This window comes from Hesperophylax consimilis, chromosome 3 (assembly GCF_061612785.1).
Source record: "Hesperophylax consimilis isolate HC1 chromosome 3, BYU_Hcon_1.0, whole genome shotgun sequence".
Classification (NCBI taxonomy): domain Eukaryota; kingdom Metazoa; phylum Arthropoda; class Insecta; order Trichoptera; family Limnephilidae; genus Hesperophylax; species Hesperophylax consimilis.
The window spans coordinates 40,568,911-40,586,549 of NC_142838.1; the positions used below are offsets into that span (position 1 = coordinate 40,568,911).

At 34.6% G+C, this 17,639-nt stretch overlaps 1 protein-coding gene across 2 annotated transcripts in view; it reads left to right on the forward strand.

Moving 5' to 3' along the window:
* Positions 1-17,639, forward strand: part of LOC149425491 (guanine nucleotide exchange factor DBS-like) — a 232,003-nt gene continuing 214,364 nt past the window's right edge. For both annotated transcript variants that reach the window (XR_016305643.1, XM_089650694.1), the window contains exon 1: positions 1-309. Coding sequence is in view for 1 of the 2 variants with exons in the window: in XM_089650694.1 (XP_089506820.1) it covers positions 147-309 (163 nt within the window). In the remaining variant the exon portion in view is untranslated. The remainder of the gene's footprint in view (positions 310-17,639) is intronic.

The following is a 17,639-nucleotide window of genomic DNA, read 5'->3' on the forward strand; positions in this document are numbered from 1 at the left end:
GGTGTTTTGCGCCGCAGCGGGCCGTCGCAGAAAATTATAACCGCGGTTTGTCCGACTTCCTGTGTGAACATATATTTTTTTTCGGGTTATTTATCGATTTAAGTGTTATATTTAACATTTGTTAAGATGTGAGTGATGTACAAGTGATGGCGACGTCACCGAGCATAGAAACCCAGATTGACAGCTTTCTGGAGCAGTTTAAAAGGAGCGCATCCAAGGCGATGGAGGAGCGGGTTGAATGGCAAGATGCAAACGTTAATTCAGTTGTCAGATCAAGGAGTAGCTGTTTCAATCTGGAAAATGCTTCAGGTAAGTCTTTTTAATTCATCACTCGTCGATAAGCTAAGGTACTGAGTACTGACTTCCCCCAAATAGCTGACTATGCAGGGGGCTGTCAAACTACACAATACAAAAAGTATTTTTATTCATTCTTTATTGTGCAAATTCTATTATATGTGTTCCCTGCCATCCCATATTATTGTGTCTAATAGGTCAATTGATAAATTTACGAACACCGAATTCAAGTATTTTTTACCGGTTTGTTTTGGACCGCACTGAATTTTGAACTGCAGATTTATATTATGTTTTTCTATCCGCTTCACAGCTTGCCAAATGTTTAATAACTTATCACCGGTTGTTGTCAGCAACGTATTTGACTGAAATACTGTTTATAAAATTAGAAGTATCGTGTCATTGTCATTTCCCAAACATATATACAAACTTATTGATGATATTATTTTCCAGACGAAGTATTTTTGTTATTGCAATAATACAGCATCCCTGTGTATTCAATGTTAGTTGTTAAATAAATAAAACTATCTAACATGGAAGTACTATTCTACATTATATCTGTGTGATTTTCTAAATAATACGTACCTATTATATAAATGTTTATTATTTATAATTTATGTTGTGTTAAAATAAATAATAATTGCGCAAGTGAAATAACTTTTAAAATGCAGTATTTTCCCTCACTCCCGACGTAAATAGTTAATAATTTACTAAGAAATTAGTTATTAATTTAATAAGAAGTAATAGTTTGAAATAACAATGAAAAAAAATCGTATTTTGCGTCTCCAAAAATTACTTAAGAGCGTTGTTTTCGCGGACGAAATTTCGACTCCCGCAAAAATAATTATTGTCCTGTGTCCCTCTCTAACGGAGCGTGCAGCGGGGAACGGAGAGGGAGTACCTGGCTTTTAGTACGGCTGACGTTGCAAGCGATCAAAAAAAGTTAGATAATATGAGATTAAATAAAAAAGAAATTAAGTTCAATGCTTGAATATTTGCACGAAGTCGGTGAAATGTCCCTTTCGTTTAGTTCATTCCATTAGCAGCACAGACATACAAGGGCTTCCGACCTATTCTTTAATAGTATTGGTATATGCGCATGTACACGTTAGGCACTGACAATATCACGCATAAAAGGCCAGTAAAAGAGAAATGCTTTTTTTCTTTTGTGCGTGAATATATTTGCATCTAAACGGGGAATCACCCTTTTGTTTAGTTCATTTAAATTAGCAGATACGTGTATTATTGTAGGAGATACGGAAATTGTACACGTGCATCGTACATGTGGCCACATACGAAATTATAATAATAGTAATAATAGGTGTATAAGTTTATAAATTAGATAAGTACATAGAATTAACAGCAGTAAATAATATATGAACAGTAAGTAATATAATTGTAGAGAATAGAAATATACACTTACTTAAAATTTGTGTAAGTGCACCGGTAAAGGCCTTACCTTTGACATAATCTTTTATTTTTTAATTTTTACATTACCTTTGAAATTTTTGTGAATCACATTTTTTTTATTTTATCTGGAAGAAAGTTATAAAGTCGTGTCGCTGTGTATATAATTCCGAACACGCACTGACTTTATCACTGGGATTTTGGTCGAGATTATTTTTAAGTGTTGTGTAAGAAGAATATTATGTGAACAACAAAATTAAGTAATATAACTATAAATAAAAATAACCATAAAAATAGCAGCACAATAACAGCAAGAATAATAGCAACAAGCATATTTTATTCAAAAATGTTCAATGAATCGGTATAATTATTTCCGTCCATTCTAGGCAGTGAGGAATACATTTATGGTAGTTAGTCCCAGATTTTTTATACTGATAAAAATCCTATTTTATAATCTACACAATACATGTGCACAAGGTGAAAAATAAAAAAAGTCGGACAGGTAGTAGTTGTATAGTAAGAACAGACTCCAATATAAATAAGCAAATAAATAATTACATAAATAAAATTTAATTAAAAATTTAATTTCATAAAATTTGTCAGTCAACCACAAAATTTTCCAAATTTTCTAACTAAAGGCATTACTTATATGTTATATAATGTCGGGTGATACGTCTGACATTTTCTGCGACGATATTTCGGGTTCAATCACATCGGTACTGAAAGAAAAAAAATCAGGCATCAAACCGTGAAAAGAAAAGACCGCATATTATACTGTCAAGGTATGATCAATATGTGTAGTGATTATACTTACAAATTCGACAAAATAGTACAAGCAATTATAGGCAAAAATGGAGGACGGTTTTTATTCTTAAATTTAATCACTTTTAATTAAAGATCGTCGGTGTAATATTGAATTGTACCAATGTGTAAAAACACTGTCATCAAAACTAAAAGCTGAACGGCAATAAAATGAAACTCTCACTACTAACCAAAAGATGGTATCTTGATGTTATTGTGTACATTCTCGAGAGTTTGTTCTTGTGAAAATAAAATTATTTGCTTACCGTTTGCTCAAAAGCCCACAATTCACATCGATGTTTTAGCATCGAAAAAATCCTTGTTGGCAAATTTAGCCTGACAATCTTTAACATCATTTACGGAACTGAAAACAACAAAAAAACATTATTTTTTACCGTAAAAAATAAATACTTATAATAAATATTGATTTAAATATTGCATTTAATTTTCACCTGTTCCGAGTTCTTTCTGTCTTTTTGACATTGCACTTCCTCTTTTTCCGGTGCATACTGGGTGGCTTACCACGTATCCACTTTCGACCTAAAACACAAATAACATTTTATAAAAATCAATAACGTAAGTACCCTAATTCATAACCTAATTATCATTGTTAAAAATGCTCAAATAATGATTACTTACCCATGTTGAATGAAATAAATTATTTGGGGATGCTTCGGTTAAAAACTGTGGAGTTTAAAAATAATATTATTCGTAAACAAAGTAACAAATTCGTCAATTATATGTCCGCGCGGGCTGACTGCGAATGTCACATATACATACACTAGCAATAATAATAAAAAATGAAGGACGATTGACGTAGGTATGTATGCATGTATTTGTTAGGCAGGCGATCTCTCCGGGGCCCCTGCCCCCCGGCCCGTGCTTCACCTACTCTAGCCAGCCCGACTCAAGAAAGTGCGAATGAGACAATAACAAAAAAGCTAGTTAAATATACGTTGAATTTGTGGCCACCAAATTCGGCTTTTGAAGCAAATAAAACTTTTTTCAGTGAAGATTCAAATTTTATTGTATAGTTCATTATATGCCTGAGACGGGATATGTGAGATTTTTTCAAAAAATATCTTCCATTTGGTCACAAAAAATTGCCAAAGATACCTCGTAAAATCATGTAAAATCGTCATCTTCTGGGGCCTATATTCTATAATTTAAGGCAAAAATCGAAAATCTGATCCATATGCGTACTTTATATTTACCATGTCTTTTAACTAAAAAAAAAAAAAACAGTTTACTCTAGTATTTTAGCCGTAAATCCAAATTAAAATTTTGTATGAAACAGGCACCGCAGCCGTTCCTCTTAAATTAATTTAGTTTATATGCTAAGCCATATTTGATATGCTTTTACTGCGTTTGTTTTTGGTTAGCTTGAAATGATACTTGAAAACACCTCTTTCAGTATTAAACTCACCTATGTAACGAGTCTGATGGGAAGCCCCCTCATACCCAATTTATAACAAATTTCAAACTCTAAGTTTAAAAAAATAAGTTATTTTTGAAGATATTATCCATACATTTGTTATGCCGAAAAGTTAATTAAAAAAAATCGCAAAAAAGCTCCGAAAATGATTTAAAACACGTTTTGTTCTGTTATTAAGGACGGGTTGTTTCGGAGAATTTGAACAATTCATCAAATTTCAACGTTCATTTTTGGGTTCTGTGAAAGTCCTATTCAAGTTCTATTATATCATTATAGGCTAGTTCTTTGACAGAACTGAAATAAAAACAGAACTTGAAAAAATCTTTCACAGAACTTGAAAATGAACGTTGAAATTTGATGAATTGTTCAAATTCATCAAATTTCAACCCGTCCTTAATGTGTTCAAGGCATGAAAAAAATTACAGTGTATCCATAGACATATGAATATTAGTAGACCTGCCCTAAGTGATTAAAAGCGTATTATCCCCACTCCCCATACCGGTTCCATTGGAGCCGACTGGGCTCGCGTATGGCCTCAAGTGAAATTTGAAAACGTGACGTCATCATTCTTGTGCGAACTATGGTCGAGGCATCATCGGTTCATTTTACGAAATAACACGGCAAAATGTTGACTTGTACTATGAAAACTTGTAAAAATAGATGTGAAAAAGAGAATAAACCCAATTGTCGTATTACATTCCATATATAAGCATTATTTTACTTTATTTTAAGCATATTCACATCGTATAATATGAATCAGTTGTTACTATCACATCGAGAAACGTCTGGACGCGAAACACAAAGCTGGTTGGTTGCTGGGAAGTAAATTATGAACATTTATAAAAGTGTCTTAACTAAATACTTAAACGAAATATTCGACTCTGAAAATAGAACCGAATTTTTTTGCCGAATTTGGACTTCGCAAATTTGTTCATAACGTGGCGAGTAATTTGCGCTCCCATGTAAAAATGTCTATTCATTCAAAAGCAGATTTTACTTTTAAGAAGTAAATGGTGATATTATAATGCGAGATGCCTATTTACTGTCAGATTGATTTATTGACGAATCACAGTCAGTCTTACGCCCTTCGTTCTTCAACAGTTGATTTTACCCCTCGCCATTATCTTCTCGTCTATTAATTCCTATGTCTGTGAGTGTATCTTTAAATGCGAGTGCCAATGAGCCGAGCTAAAGCAAATTAAATACTGGTCGCAAGTTTGAGACATGTGTAAATGTGTATCTTTAATTTTCAAATTTAACAATATAATTTCACCAGTTTTCATCTTGGTATCAAGTTAAGTACATTGCGCCATTTTTCAGTTAGAAAATAATAGACAAACTTTCAATTTTCTTTTTAAATTATGACTATTGAATATAGTGACCTACCGCTGGTAGTCTCAGCCAGGCCGTCGCCGGTTTATTTAATTAGAAGCCTATGTAAGGGTACCTACCGTGCCCGGTGATAAATCAATGTGTATATGATGACAAATAGGGGTTGGGGTTGTCAAGGGGTAGTAAGTACTTTTATTATGGTGGAAAAACGAAAGGAAAACTGTTACAAAAGGTTCTGTCCTTTCATAAAAAAATGTTTCTAGGATTTAAAACAGTAAAATCTATAATTAAAATCAAAGAGGGACTTGTTCTTGTATCAGTGTTTGGTAAGCCTTTCTTGGTTTCTTTAGATTTTAGATTATTTAAATTAATTAATGTTTTCACAAAATACCAAACATAAAACCGGCGTATGGAATCATTACGACGACCATGAAAAAACTCGAGAGTTTTCATTGGCAACCTGCCATTTTTGCCCTTTCATTAGACTGCAATTTCACTCTTCAATCAATTTCAAGTTGACCCACGTCTTATGTTTGTTTATTTTAAGACAACATTTTGTAGTTCTACATTCCTCGAGGAAAATGGGACATGACGGGATATAATAATATTGTTATTATAATCGTCACGGAAGTGCGGAAGAGTGAGGGGACATCGGAAAGTAGGCTAAATGTGGAACAAGGAAATGATTGAGGATCATCAACTAATAATATATAGCTTCCTGCATAGTATATTATAGAATCTAGAAGGATTCGCGTGAAATAACAGCAATATACATAATATAAAGTGTGGTATGTCGGAATGAAATAAACACTTTCCGAGGGAAGTGGCGGCAAAAAGCCGAAACATAGACAATATTAATGATGATTTTTTTCTGTTTATCACCCACGTTTCACAGAATAAAAGTGCTTCGTAAATATCTTAGGGTAGGTACGTACACATTTGCGAACCGTACCACGAATTACGGGAAAGGAACGAATCAACTGCAAGCGGCGTTTCGCGCCATTTGCGGTTGCTTCATTTCTTTCCCATAAGTTGAGGTTCAGTTCGGCAGATCGGCTCGCGGATGTATACGTAGTATTAGATGCCTGCTTGACAGGGCTGTAGTATGATGTATAACGAAGATTGTAATATGCACCTGCACAATAATAAACAAATATATAAATAATATGCAGTACTCTGGTACTGAAATATATTGTGTAAGACGTTATGTGGCTTCATTATCCACAAAACTCGGGTTATTTATCCCGAAACGTGGCAGGAATTATAATATTCCGTAGTTGTTAACCTATCAACGTTATGTTTTTGCCAAAGGGCCCCTATTGGGAGGTTGTCTTTGGCAAGCGTTATATTTTTGGCCAAAGGGTTCCATTGGGTAAGTTCTCTTAGTTGCAACTTCGATTTATCGTTTTCGCATTATTTTGGCTGAAATCCAAAATTAAAGAAACGGGGAACGCTACGTTTTTTCATCATTTATGATCCAGACAATGCTGACAACTCTTCCGACCTATACACGCTGTAAACCTTTTAACTTTTCAAAGGGATACATGACGAGTTTTCTTAGTTTGTAAAACTCCTCGTCACGTTATGTTAAAGCCCTCTTTTTACTAAAATCATAGGCAAATTCATTCCAGGCAAAGCCGGCAACATTTATATCCCTGCTTGTAGTCGCAAATTCATTCCAGGCAATGCCGGCAACATTTATATCCCTGCTTGTAGTCGCAAATTCATTCCAGGCAATGCCGGCAACATTTATATCCCTGCTTGTAGTCTGTAAACCCTTCAACCTTGTAGTTTTGTCAAAGGGGCTTTAAAGAGTCTACTCATTACGTGCTAACAAAGCACTGTTTCATAAGGCTCGATGTGGATATCGCCACATTTCTCGTGTTCCATGTAGAACCAATGTTGATATCCCTATCATATTCTTTATAAGCTGTAAATTTGAATACTCAGTACGTCGTAGCAACGTTCCGTTGAAGAAGCGAAGATCGTCACTTTTCTCATGCTGCATTTCCCGCCCCACGCTGACATCTCTATCATCTTTCGGATTATAAGCTGAAAATATTTCAACGAAAAATCATTACGTCAGAGAAAAGCACCCTGAATGTATAACGAAGCGGAAATCGTCACAATTTTTTCATGCTGAATTTTCCAGCCAACGCCAACGCTGACATGTCTTCCGTATGATACGCTGTAAACCTTTCAAGAAAAACTCATTACTTCGTAGCATCAACGCACAGTTTTAGAAACATTTCTCGTGCTGCATTTTCCTACCAACGGTTCAATCACTGTCATCTTCGGGTTATAAGCTGTCAATCTTTCAAGGAAAACTCATTACGTCGTAGAAAAGCACATTATTTGGCTTAATTCCGGTGTCGACGAAGCGGATATTTTCACACATTTCTCATGCTCACGCCGACTTCCATCATCTTCTGGATTGTAGGTCGTAAGCTTTCAACAAAAACTCATTACGTCGTAGCAAAGCACTGTTTTGACAGAATTGAAAGATGGCAGAAGCGGGGATCGTTACATTTCTCATGCCCAATGTACCGGGCAATGCCTGGCGTCATTGGCATCCCTGCCATATCCCTGCTTAGTGCTTACCCAACTGTGGGGCGTGAGAACCGGCCTCTTGTTTCTGCATTGTGTGTTATTTATAGGTTCATCGCACCCACTTCGCCTCAGTGCTCACTGCACCATCGCACCATACGTTATAACATAACTTATTACTCTCTATACCTATCCCGTTTAGTTTACTAACTTGGAAATGTGCCATTCCCTGGCCGCTCGCAAATTATGTCAGCGTTTTTCAGTTAGTTATAGTACCACGGAAAGTCGGAAGGTAACTAACTCTATACAGTACAGTTTTCAGGCAGGAATGTCTGTAGTAAGATTGTAACACGATACGTCATAGAACTATGAGGGATTCTTAAACCGTAAAACATAAGTAGTTGATGAAACCTAGCATCAACATATTGTGATAGTATTAGTCACCCTTACATTAGTTCCACACAGAAGACCCCGATGAAAAAAAAATTCCCTCAGGGCCTACGTCATATTTGGGGTAGCTGTGTGGAGGGTCTTTTTAGGAAAAGAAAGGAGAGAAAGTTCTGGGTAGGCAAAATGTATGAGGGGTGGGTATGAATCTGGGGGTCAATGTGTCCAAGAGTGACTGATGAATCCATCCCTCCCACTGCGGCCAAGGCGATAGGTGGAGAGTCTAGCTGGAGAGATCAAGCAGCAGATGGGTTACCGTATTTGCCGCCAAGACTTAGACAAACCCCACTCCACAAATCCGAGCACTCTTGCTAAGTCACCAAACGTAGCAAACCACTTGAGGTGACCTATGACACGGTTGTTAATTATCCGATAAATGTTTCCCGGGGCGGCTGCAGTGTTCCTAATAGAAGTTCGAATCTCCCATTCCTGATGTAGATATGGAACGTAGAACCGGCAAAGAAAAGACGAAAGTAGACTATATATCTAAGAAGAAATTAGATTCCTAAGACGTGCTTGTTGTAAAACCATAATATATTGTGGAAGTCAGTCCTTTTATCGATCATCACAGCTGTGACATCTCTTCCAGGGATCACATAAGTAAAGCCTGTGCAGCGAGGTGAAAACTAACCAATAACATCCCTCGTCCCAATTAGCAATTGTCTATAACAGGACCGGTCAGTTTAAATAAAAAAAGTGTAATAATGAAAAATGTAATCTCATTAAGGCGATGCCATACGTAGTAATGCAAAATCATGTGTTTTTGGTTTGAAAATTTGGTCGCCTAGAAATGTTTCAGATGCTTTAATTAAATACTGCGAGTAGAACACATCTTGGCCTTTGAAATAATCGAGTATTTTTTAGATAAGTCTTTTTATAAGCTTAGAAAAAAATAATGTAAAGGCCTATGAAAACTGCTTTAAAGTTCAAAATCTCCTACTTACGAACCCATTTTCGGTTATGATTTTATTTTATAATGTTGCAAATTAAGTATTTATAAAATGATCGAAAAAAATTAAATATTTATTAATTAAACATGCGGATGGTGTCAAGCGGTAATTTAAACCTAATCGCCATCTACGTAAGGGTTGTTATTGATAGCGGCTCAATTTAAAATATTACACGACGTAGTGCATCGCCTTAAACACAAATATTCAAAGACTCTTACTCAAATATTTGACTAAAAATAATGTTTAAAATTTGTTATAATTATACTAATTTATATTTTAGTTTGTCGAGGAATGTCAATGAAATTGTTAGTGTCAACTTTGAAGAATATGGTTATGTGGAATTTGAATTAAAATTTAATGTCGGCGTGGATATACGGCCAATATTATATCTCCGGTTAAGTACCAAATGCACTTCTAGCGTAATTCAAGGCTACGCGGTAATGGCTTGTTTATAGCGGGAGTAAAAAGATCTAACAGCGAGCTTTTTGACCCGAGTCTGCGCTTGGCTGTTGCAAGTATGACATTTACATACTGATTATACAGAATGATTTTTGTCATGAATTTAGGTACAAACGAAGAGTTAGATGATCAATTTCCATATTTTTTGAGTTACAGTTTAACTAAAGTAGTCGGATGCGCACTTGGTCAGTACATAGCTTCACGGAGGAAAAAACCTTGCTACAATTTCCGTACATAAGCAGGGTGCAGTAATTGCAACGATCTAAAAGACTCCCGTTGTGAACATAGCTTGCAACGGTTAAATTACTTGTCTAGTTTATGCTAGACCGATACATGGATTTGACCACAAAACATTATGGCAACCCTAAAAATAATATTATGATGAAGACTGAATGCTGTAGAACTGTGGCAGAACCGTGTACGATCGTGTGGGAATTGTGGAGATCCGCAAATAATGTAAGGCTGATGTAAACGTAATGAGTAAGTTTAAGAAAGGGACGATTATATGGTTTGGGCGTGCATAGCGAATGAACGAAAAAACTCGACTTTTCCATACTTTATTTAAATATAATATGTATGTAAATATATACATATATAAACCTTCCGGAAGAAATTCTCTAAATGATAGTGAAAACCCTATCAAAATCCGTTGCATAGTTTAGAAGAACTACGCGCACAACTGACAGACGTGGATAGCGCCTTTGTTTTATACTATTTCATCAAGGTGAGATTAAAATAGTGCAAAATTATACTAATTATTTTATATCAAAAATTTGAACGCAGGTAGTTGGTGTCGATACCAGTATCAACAAAAGTACATTTTTACGGTTTATAATAATAATTTGCATTCTCCGGACTCAAACAGCAATTGAAACATGATGCCAACCCTAATAATCTAATGGTATCAATAAACGTTGTAAACCCATTTCGCTTTAAGGCGAAGCATAATGCCAAATCACTATTTTGATTAATCTTTATAACGAATTGGTGTACCTACATTATGAATACCAAAAGATATGCTTTAGTTAAATTGGACTGGAAAGCTTAATAAATGTTCCTACTCGAAAAGTGGACAACAGTGAAAGTTGCATAGACCATATAATGAGTAAAACAAAAGACATTACTCAAACTGTTGTATTTAATTCAACTATAACCGATCATTATACAACTATGCTTTCAATAAAAATAAACAAGTCAAATAAAATGAAGAAAAAACCATTAACAACAGAAAAAACAGAAATCAACTGGAATATCATTAAACATAATCTACAATGTACCGATTGGAAAAAACTGCAAAGTATGAACAATACAAATGATGCATGGAATTATTTCATAGAACTTCTTCAGAATAATATACTATCTAATACCACAAAAATTACTAAGAAAATCTCACACAAAAATGTACATATTAAACCATGGATTACACAGAATGTTATAAACTGCATAAGAAAAAGAGACGAGTTACACAAGAAACTTAAAAAAATTCCATACGATATACACATGTTAAGATACTACAAAAGATACAGAAACATTTGCAAAAAAGTTATTATGTGTACAAAAGAAACCTACTATAAGAAAAAAATTGTAGATTGTAAACAAAATCCCAGGAAAATGTGGCAAATAATAAATGAAATAACCAGTTCTAAATCTGCCAACGTTACATCAATTGACGTGCTGAATATAAACAATGTTCCCAGGACATACGCTGATAATCCTGACCAAATACTTGAATACGTCAATAATTTTTTCATAAATATAGGATCAAATCTAGCAAAGCAAGTTACAAAATGTAATGAAGATGTACAAATAAACGAACCACCTGAGCAAGGAAATCAGCTCAATTTTAAACAAATTACAGCTGACGATATCAAAAACACAATTTCTTCTTTAAAATCAAATATTTCTTCGGGGGAGGACACAATCTCAACCAACGCAATAAAATATCTCTGTAAAGAACTTATCGAACCACTTACATACTTAGTCAACATGTCTATAACGAATAGCATATTCCCTACAGCCCTCAAAAAAACGATTGTTATACCAATATTTAAACAAGGATGTAAAAATGACATAAACAATTACCGACCAATAAGCCTACTAAATGCATTTTCAAAAATATTGGAAAGAATACTAAAAAAACAACTCTTATCCTACTTAGAAGACAATAAAAAATTATCAAAAACTCAGTATGGATTTAGGGAGAACTTAAGTACTAGTGACGCCATAGAAAAAATTACCGATATGATCACTAAAAGTTTAGACAGTGGAGAAAAAACTTTGGCAATCTTCATAGACTTACAAAAGGCTTTTGACACAATAGATCACAAAATACTTTTTTCAAAACTTTCAAAAATTGGTATGTCATGTACAACACTAAACTTACTAAAAAGCTATATGACGGAGCGTACACAGAGCGTCCAAATTAACAAGAGAAAAAGCAAACCTCTCCTAATCAACCATGGAGTACCACAAGGAAGCGTACTAGGTCCGATATTATTTTTAATATACATTAATGATATCTGTAACCTAGAAACAAGAGGAAAAATCATTAGTTTTGCTGATGACACAGTAATTTTATTTAAAGAAAAAGATTGGATAAATACCTACAAAGAAGCTGAACACGGACTTGGTCTCCTGCAAAACTGGCTTAAAAGAAACTCCCTGACGCTTAATGTCAATAAAACAAAATATCTGACATTTTCTAAAACAGCCAGAGGGCAGCCGTCAGAGGACCTTAATCTCAAATTACATTCATGCCAAGGAATTTATCAAAAAAATCAAGGCTTATCATGCCTCTGTCCCACTATAGCACACTCCAAAAGCATCAAATATCTTGGAATTGAAATTGATGATAATCTCCGTTGGAACTCACATATAGATGTAATTACAAAAAAACTAACCAGGTACATATACTTCTTTAGAAACATTCGCAATATCCTCAATATAAACGATATTAAAGTATACTATGCTTTGTGTCAATCACAAATAGAGTACGGAATAACTGGATGGGGGTCTGCCTTGAGCACTCACACGGAGCGGCTCAATATAGCACAAAAAGGAGTATTAAAGACTATACTGAAAGTTCCGCTTAGAACTCCGACAGAAGAAATATTCAAAAACTTCAATGTTTACAATGTACAGAAACTATATTCAAAAAATATTTTATTTAAACTGAAAAAAAACATATCCGAATACTCCACTGCCCAACATAAATACACAACCAGGGCAAAAAGCGAAAATATCCTGATTACTCCCAGTTTGAACACATCCTTTGGACAGAGAAATAATAAATTCCATGCTATAAAATTGTTCAATGCTCTACCAAATGAAACCAAAAAAATAAACGAAATGAGTATATTTAAAACAAAAGTCAAAACATGGCTTAGAGATCAAAGTAATAATCAACTTACAAACATTATGAAGACCATGTAAAGACAATTCAAAACTAAATACAAAAATTTAAGAAAAACTACAGGCCGCCTCAGAACAGGAAACCCTAGTGAGGAGGACTGTGAAAAAAATACAAAAAATATACTTATATTATACTTTAAACCTACATAATGTACAAATTTTGCTATTGATATTAATAAAAAATAAAAAAAAATAAAATTGAAGGTTTTCCTATCGCTTCGCTTGAGTAGAATACAAATAAAAAAATAAATTACTCAATAAAAAATATAAACACAAACTACTACAAAAAATATTTTTTCATTAGAAATGTATGAACGCGTAAAGGAAACAACTTTTAAAAAATACAATTTTATAGTTAAGATTATCTGTGACAGTTTCACTTGATTAACTTTTTTTGCTTTTTTTCTAAAATTATTTACAAATTAAGTAAAAACCAGTTTTTTGCTTGAAATCGAACGTTTCTAGACTCCGTTTGTGAAGCGGTTTTAATGCCTATTACTAGAGATGGCAAAATTTAGTTTTAACTAAAAACGCTAAAAATATTTATGGTTCGAAAATAGGGCATTTATAAGTTTTCTTTGCGTTTCAAGGCATTTGAAAGTGTTTCCAGTGATTTCTATTTCGCGAATTAACGCGAAAAACGTGATTTTGGCCGTATTTCAGCTAAATTATTCTATATAGCGAAATAGGCGCGAATTTCCCGAAAATACCGGGTATTATTATTATTTTTTTTTTATAGTGAATACCTCACAAGAATCCCAACTGCTCCCGTCTGGAGCCAGTGAGACTATGGCATCCCCAATTGGGGGATGTTGTGAGGCTGAAGGTAAGTGGGGAAGGGAAAGATGAAGGTGGGGAAGTACCTGGCTATTCAGATCTAGTCACTAAACACGGCTAAAGCCATTTGGAGCAACGTTTCAATTCTGAATGGTGGTCTTACACCAGGGCGATACTGGTAGTATCTTCCACTCTGGAACGTGCCGCAAATATACTATATATTATTTTAATTAATTAATTGTGAAATAACACAAATTAATCAAATAAAATTTATTTGCGCACGCCGGGTTAGAACCCGCGACCTTCGGAATGGCAGTCCAATGCGTTACCACTGGACTATGCCGGCCGTCAAAATAATATGTGAGAATTTCAAAAAATCGATATTTACATTACGATTTTTTATAATTTTGTTACTATTTTATGTGTAAATATTTAATATTTTTGTACTGTAGGCTAAAAAATTGCTTTTTGACATTACACAAATTGTGCGAAATAAATGACGCCTATTGATGTTAATCGCAATCTGAATTTGTTGTGTTTGTGTTCGACCCGTACTTAGAGTTTCCTTCCTTATTAATTTAATATTAAAATTAATTATTTATAATCTTTCACATGGAAATACTTGCAAATGAAGGTTAAACATATATTTTACCAAAAATACTTAAAATATGCGCTAAAAACATTCAGGAAATACATTTTTCTATTTTGCTACAAAACGCTAAATTATGCCTCAAAATGCTATAAAACGCTAAATTTCCAATTGTTAATGCTAAAAAATCTAAAAAATAATGCTAAATTTTGCCATCTCTACCTATTACCTACGATATAAGATATACCAAGTATATACACATTTTTGGCTTGTGGCTTCCTCTTAATCGGTTTTAAACTACCCTCGTGTAAAAATCGAATAATTCAACCATTTGAATACAGCCCATTACGGAAATTAATGTAATCTGATGTACTACAGGGTGTCTGGAAACTCGTATTGCAAGCGGGAAACTGAAATCTAAATCACATATTTCGATCCGAGCATTTCGAATGTTTTTTCCTTTTTTCATATTTTTCTTCATCTAAATGGTTAACAAAAAAATTGTTAGAGCGGGTTCTACCCATCGATGAATTATCTACTCGTTCATAGCAGTGGCGGCTCGTGAATGTTGGGTGTTCTAGAGTGCTAATTTTACAAAAAAATAGCATTATTGATGTTGTTGTAGACGGCCAAACTGAAATTTCCTGAAAATCTTCATACAAAGAATCGAATTTTGGAAAAAAAAATCTTTTTCATATCATAACAAAATCAATAATGCCATTTTTTGTAATATTAGCACTCTAGAACACCGGCGGTAATTTCATTACTTTATGAAAATACACTTTATTTGCAAGTTATGCTTTAAAATATTAAGATAAATTATTTGTTTGCGCCCGTACATACGAATAAATACGTACAAATACAATATTGCACCAGTGATTCGATCCAATATTGTATTTGTATATACTAAACTAACTAACCATCACGCCGTATCCCCGCAGGGGTAGGCAGAAAGGACGGACCGCCAAACAACTCGGTCTTGGCACACACTTGCCTAATTCACATTCAAACATCGTCTCGTACATACTCTTCTATTGTATATCTTTTTTGGGAGAATTGAGTTTTTAACGTGTGTACGGGCGCAAATACGAGTAGATTATAACACACGTTACTTTTACCGTTAAACAGCTGATGTTAATTAACCCAATTGCCACCGATTTTTTTTCCAAATTTGACCCAAACATTTCGAATTCGATTTACTCCAAAACGAAAGCTCAAATCAAAAAAAGTTTCTGAACGCCGTGTATTTATAGGAATTTTGATGACGCATTTCATATCCGCTGTTTTCACTGGTTTAAAAAAATACATTGTATCGAAATGTGCATTATTTCACATTGTTAAATAGACATATAATACGCAGGATACTTTCGTTGCTAACCCCTATCTTTAATCACATAATATTAACAGTATCACGATGAAAATAAAGCACTTTACGTTACGGGCTAATTGACATTGTTTAGCAATGGCTTTGTTCCGAAACACGAGAAAAATACCTACGTAACACGTTTATTTTTATCTACCGCATATACAAGATAACAAAACAATGTTTATTTAGTTGTTTTGAAAAGATAAAACAGTGAAATGAGAATCGGAAGGTTATGCGAGTATTATTTCTAGGAGAAGGGGGGCTATTTCAGCAGAATTGTGTTTGCATGATACATTGACTTAATACAAGCTACCTGCGAATAACGTACTTGATTGCATTGTTTGTTATGTGAAAATGAGTACGTTGCATTATTAACTCTTAGACTATTAACTAGTTAGGAGCAGTCGCGGCCGGTGGTCAAAACATGTGGGGATTCACACAAAGTACACCATTAAATAAAAAAATAAAAATTTAATTAGGTGCATACTTACGTACAGGTAATGCCATTAATGGTGGACTGAACGCAGTTAGCGCTGACAAAAAATTGTCCAAAGAAGCGAAGTTAGCAGTCCACAGTGGAGTGCTGGTACCTACCCTGATGTAAGGAAGTGAGGCATATAACTGGCAAAGAAAGGATGAAAGTAGATTGAATGCTGTTGAAATGAGATCCCTGAGGCGAATGTGTGGTAAAACTACGTATGATCGTGTGAGGAATGTGGAGATCCGCAAAGAGTGCAAGGCTGATGTAAGCGTGATGAGTAAGATTAAGAAAGGGACGCTTAGATGGTTTGGGCATGTAGAGCGAATGAGCGAAGATTGGAGTGTAACGAGGATATATGATGCAAATGCGAATGGTAGCAGAAGTCGGGGACGCCCGAGGAAGACATGGTACGATCAAGTAAATCAGATTCTCGAGTCTGGCCATGTCAAGAGTCAGAATAATAGAAGAGTATGTATGAGACGATGTATGAATGTGAATGAGGCAAGGAGTGTGTGCCAAGACCGAGTTGTTTGGCGGCCCGTCCTCTCTTCTTTGGACATTTTTTGTTAGCGCCAACTGCGTTCAGTACTCCATTAATGGAGTTACCTGCATTTACCCTGCTTCCAATATCTATGTCAGCCTTCCCATCTCTCGTAAACATACCTAAATACACAAACTCATCCACCTGCTCCAAGTATTCCTCAATCACAACTACATTGCACACTGTTTTCGTACTCTCTCATTCAAACACCATTACTTTATACTTACTTACATTCCTCATTAACTCATTCTTCATACATACTTCGTTCATCCTAGACACGAGAGACTGTAGATCTTCCATAATATTAGCAATCAGCAACGCGTCATCAGCATACAACAGGCAACATACTTTTAGATTACTCAAATTATCGCCCAATCCCACCTCTTTCAAATCTTGCACACAATTATCCATGTACAGATTGAATAAATTCGGTGACATTACGCAGCCTTGTTTTACACCTTTTGTGATATCAAACCACCCAGAGATGTGCAAAATGGGTACCCAAAACCATTTGAAATGCAAAATGGAAATGGGTCAAAACTTTTCCATTTGAAAATGCAAAATGCAAAATGGTTTTTAGAAAAGCATTTCAAATGCAAAATGCAAAATACCTATTTTCAAAATGCATTGAAAATGCAAAATGGTTTCACAGGTCAAACAATTAAAATAATTATAGAATTTTTAAACAATATTGTCATTTAATAATGGACATCAATGTAGAACAAACATGTTACATGATGGTAAATCCAAAAACACCACGACAACGACTACGGATTATGAAACCACAAAAAATTTGCGCGGGACT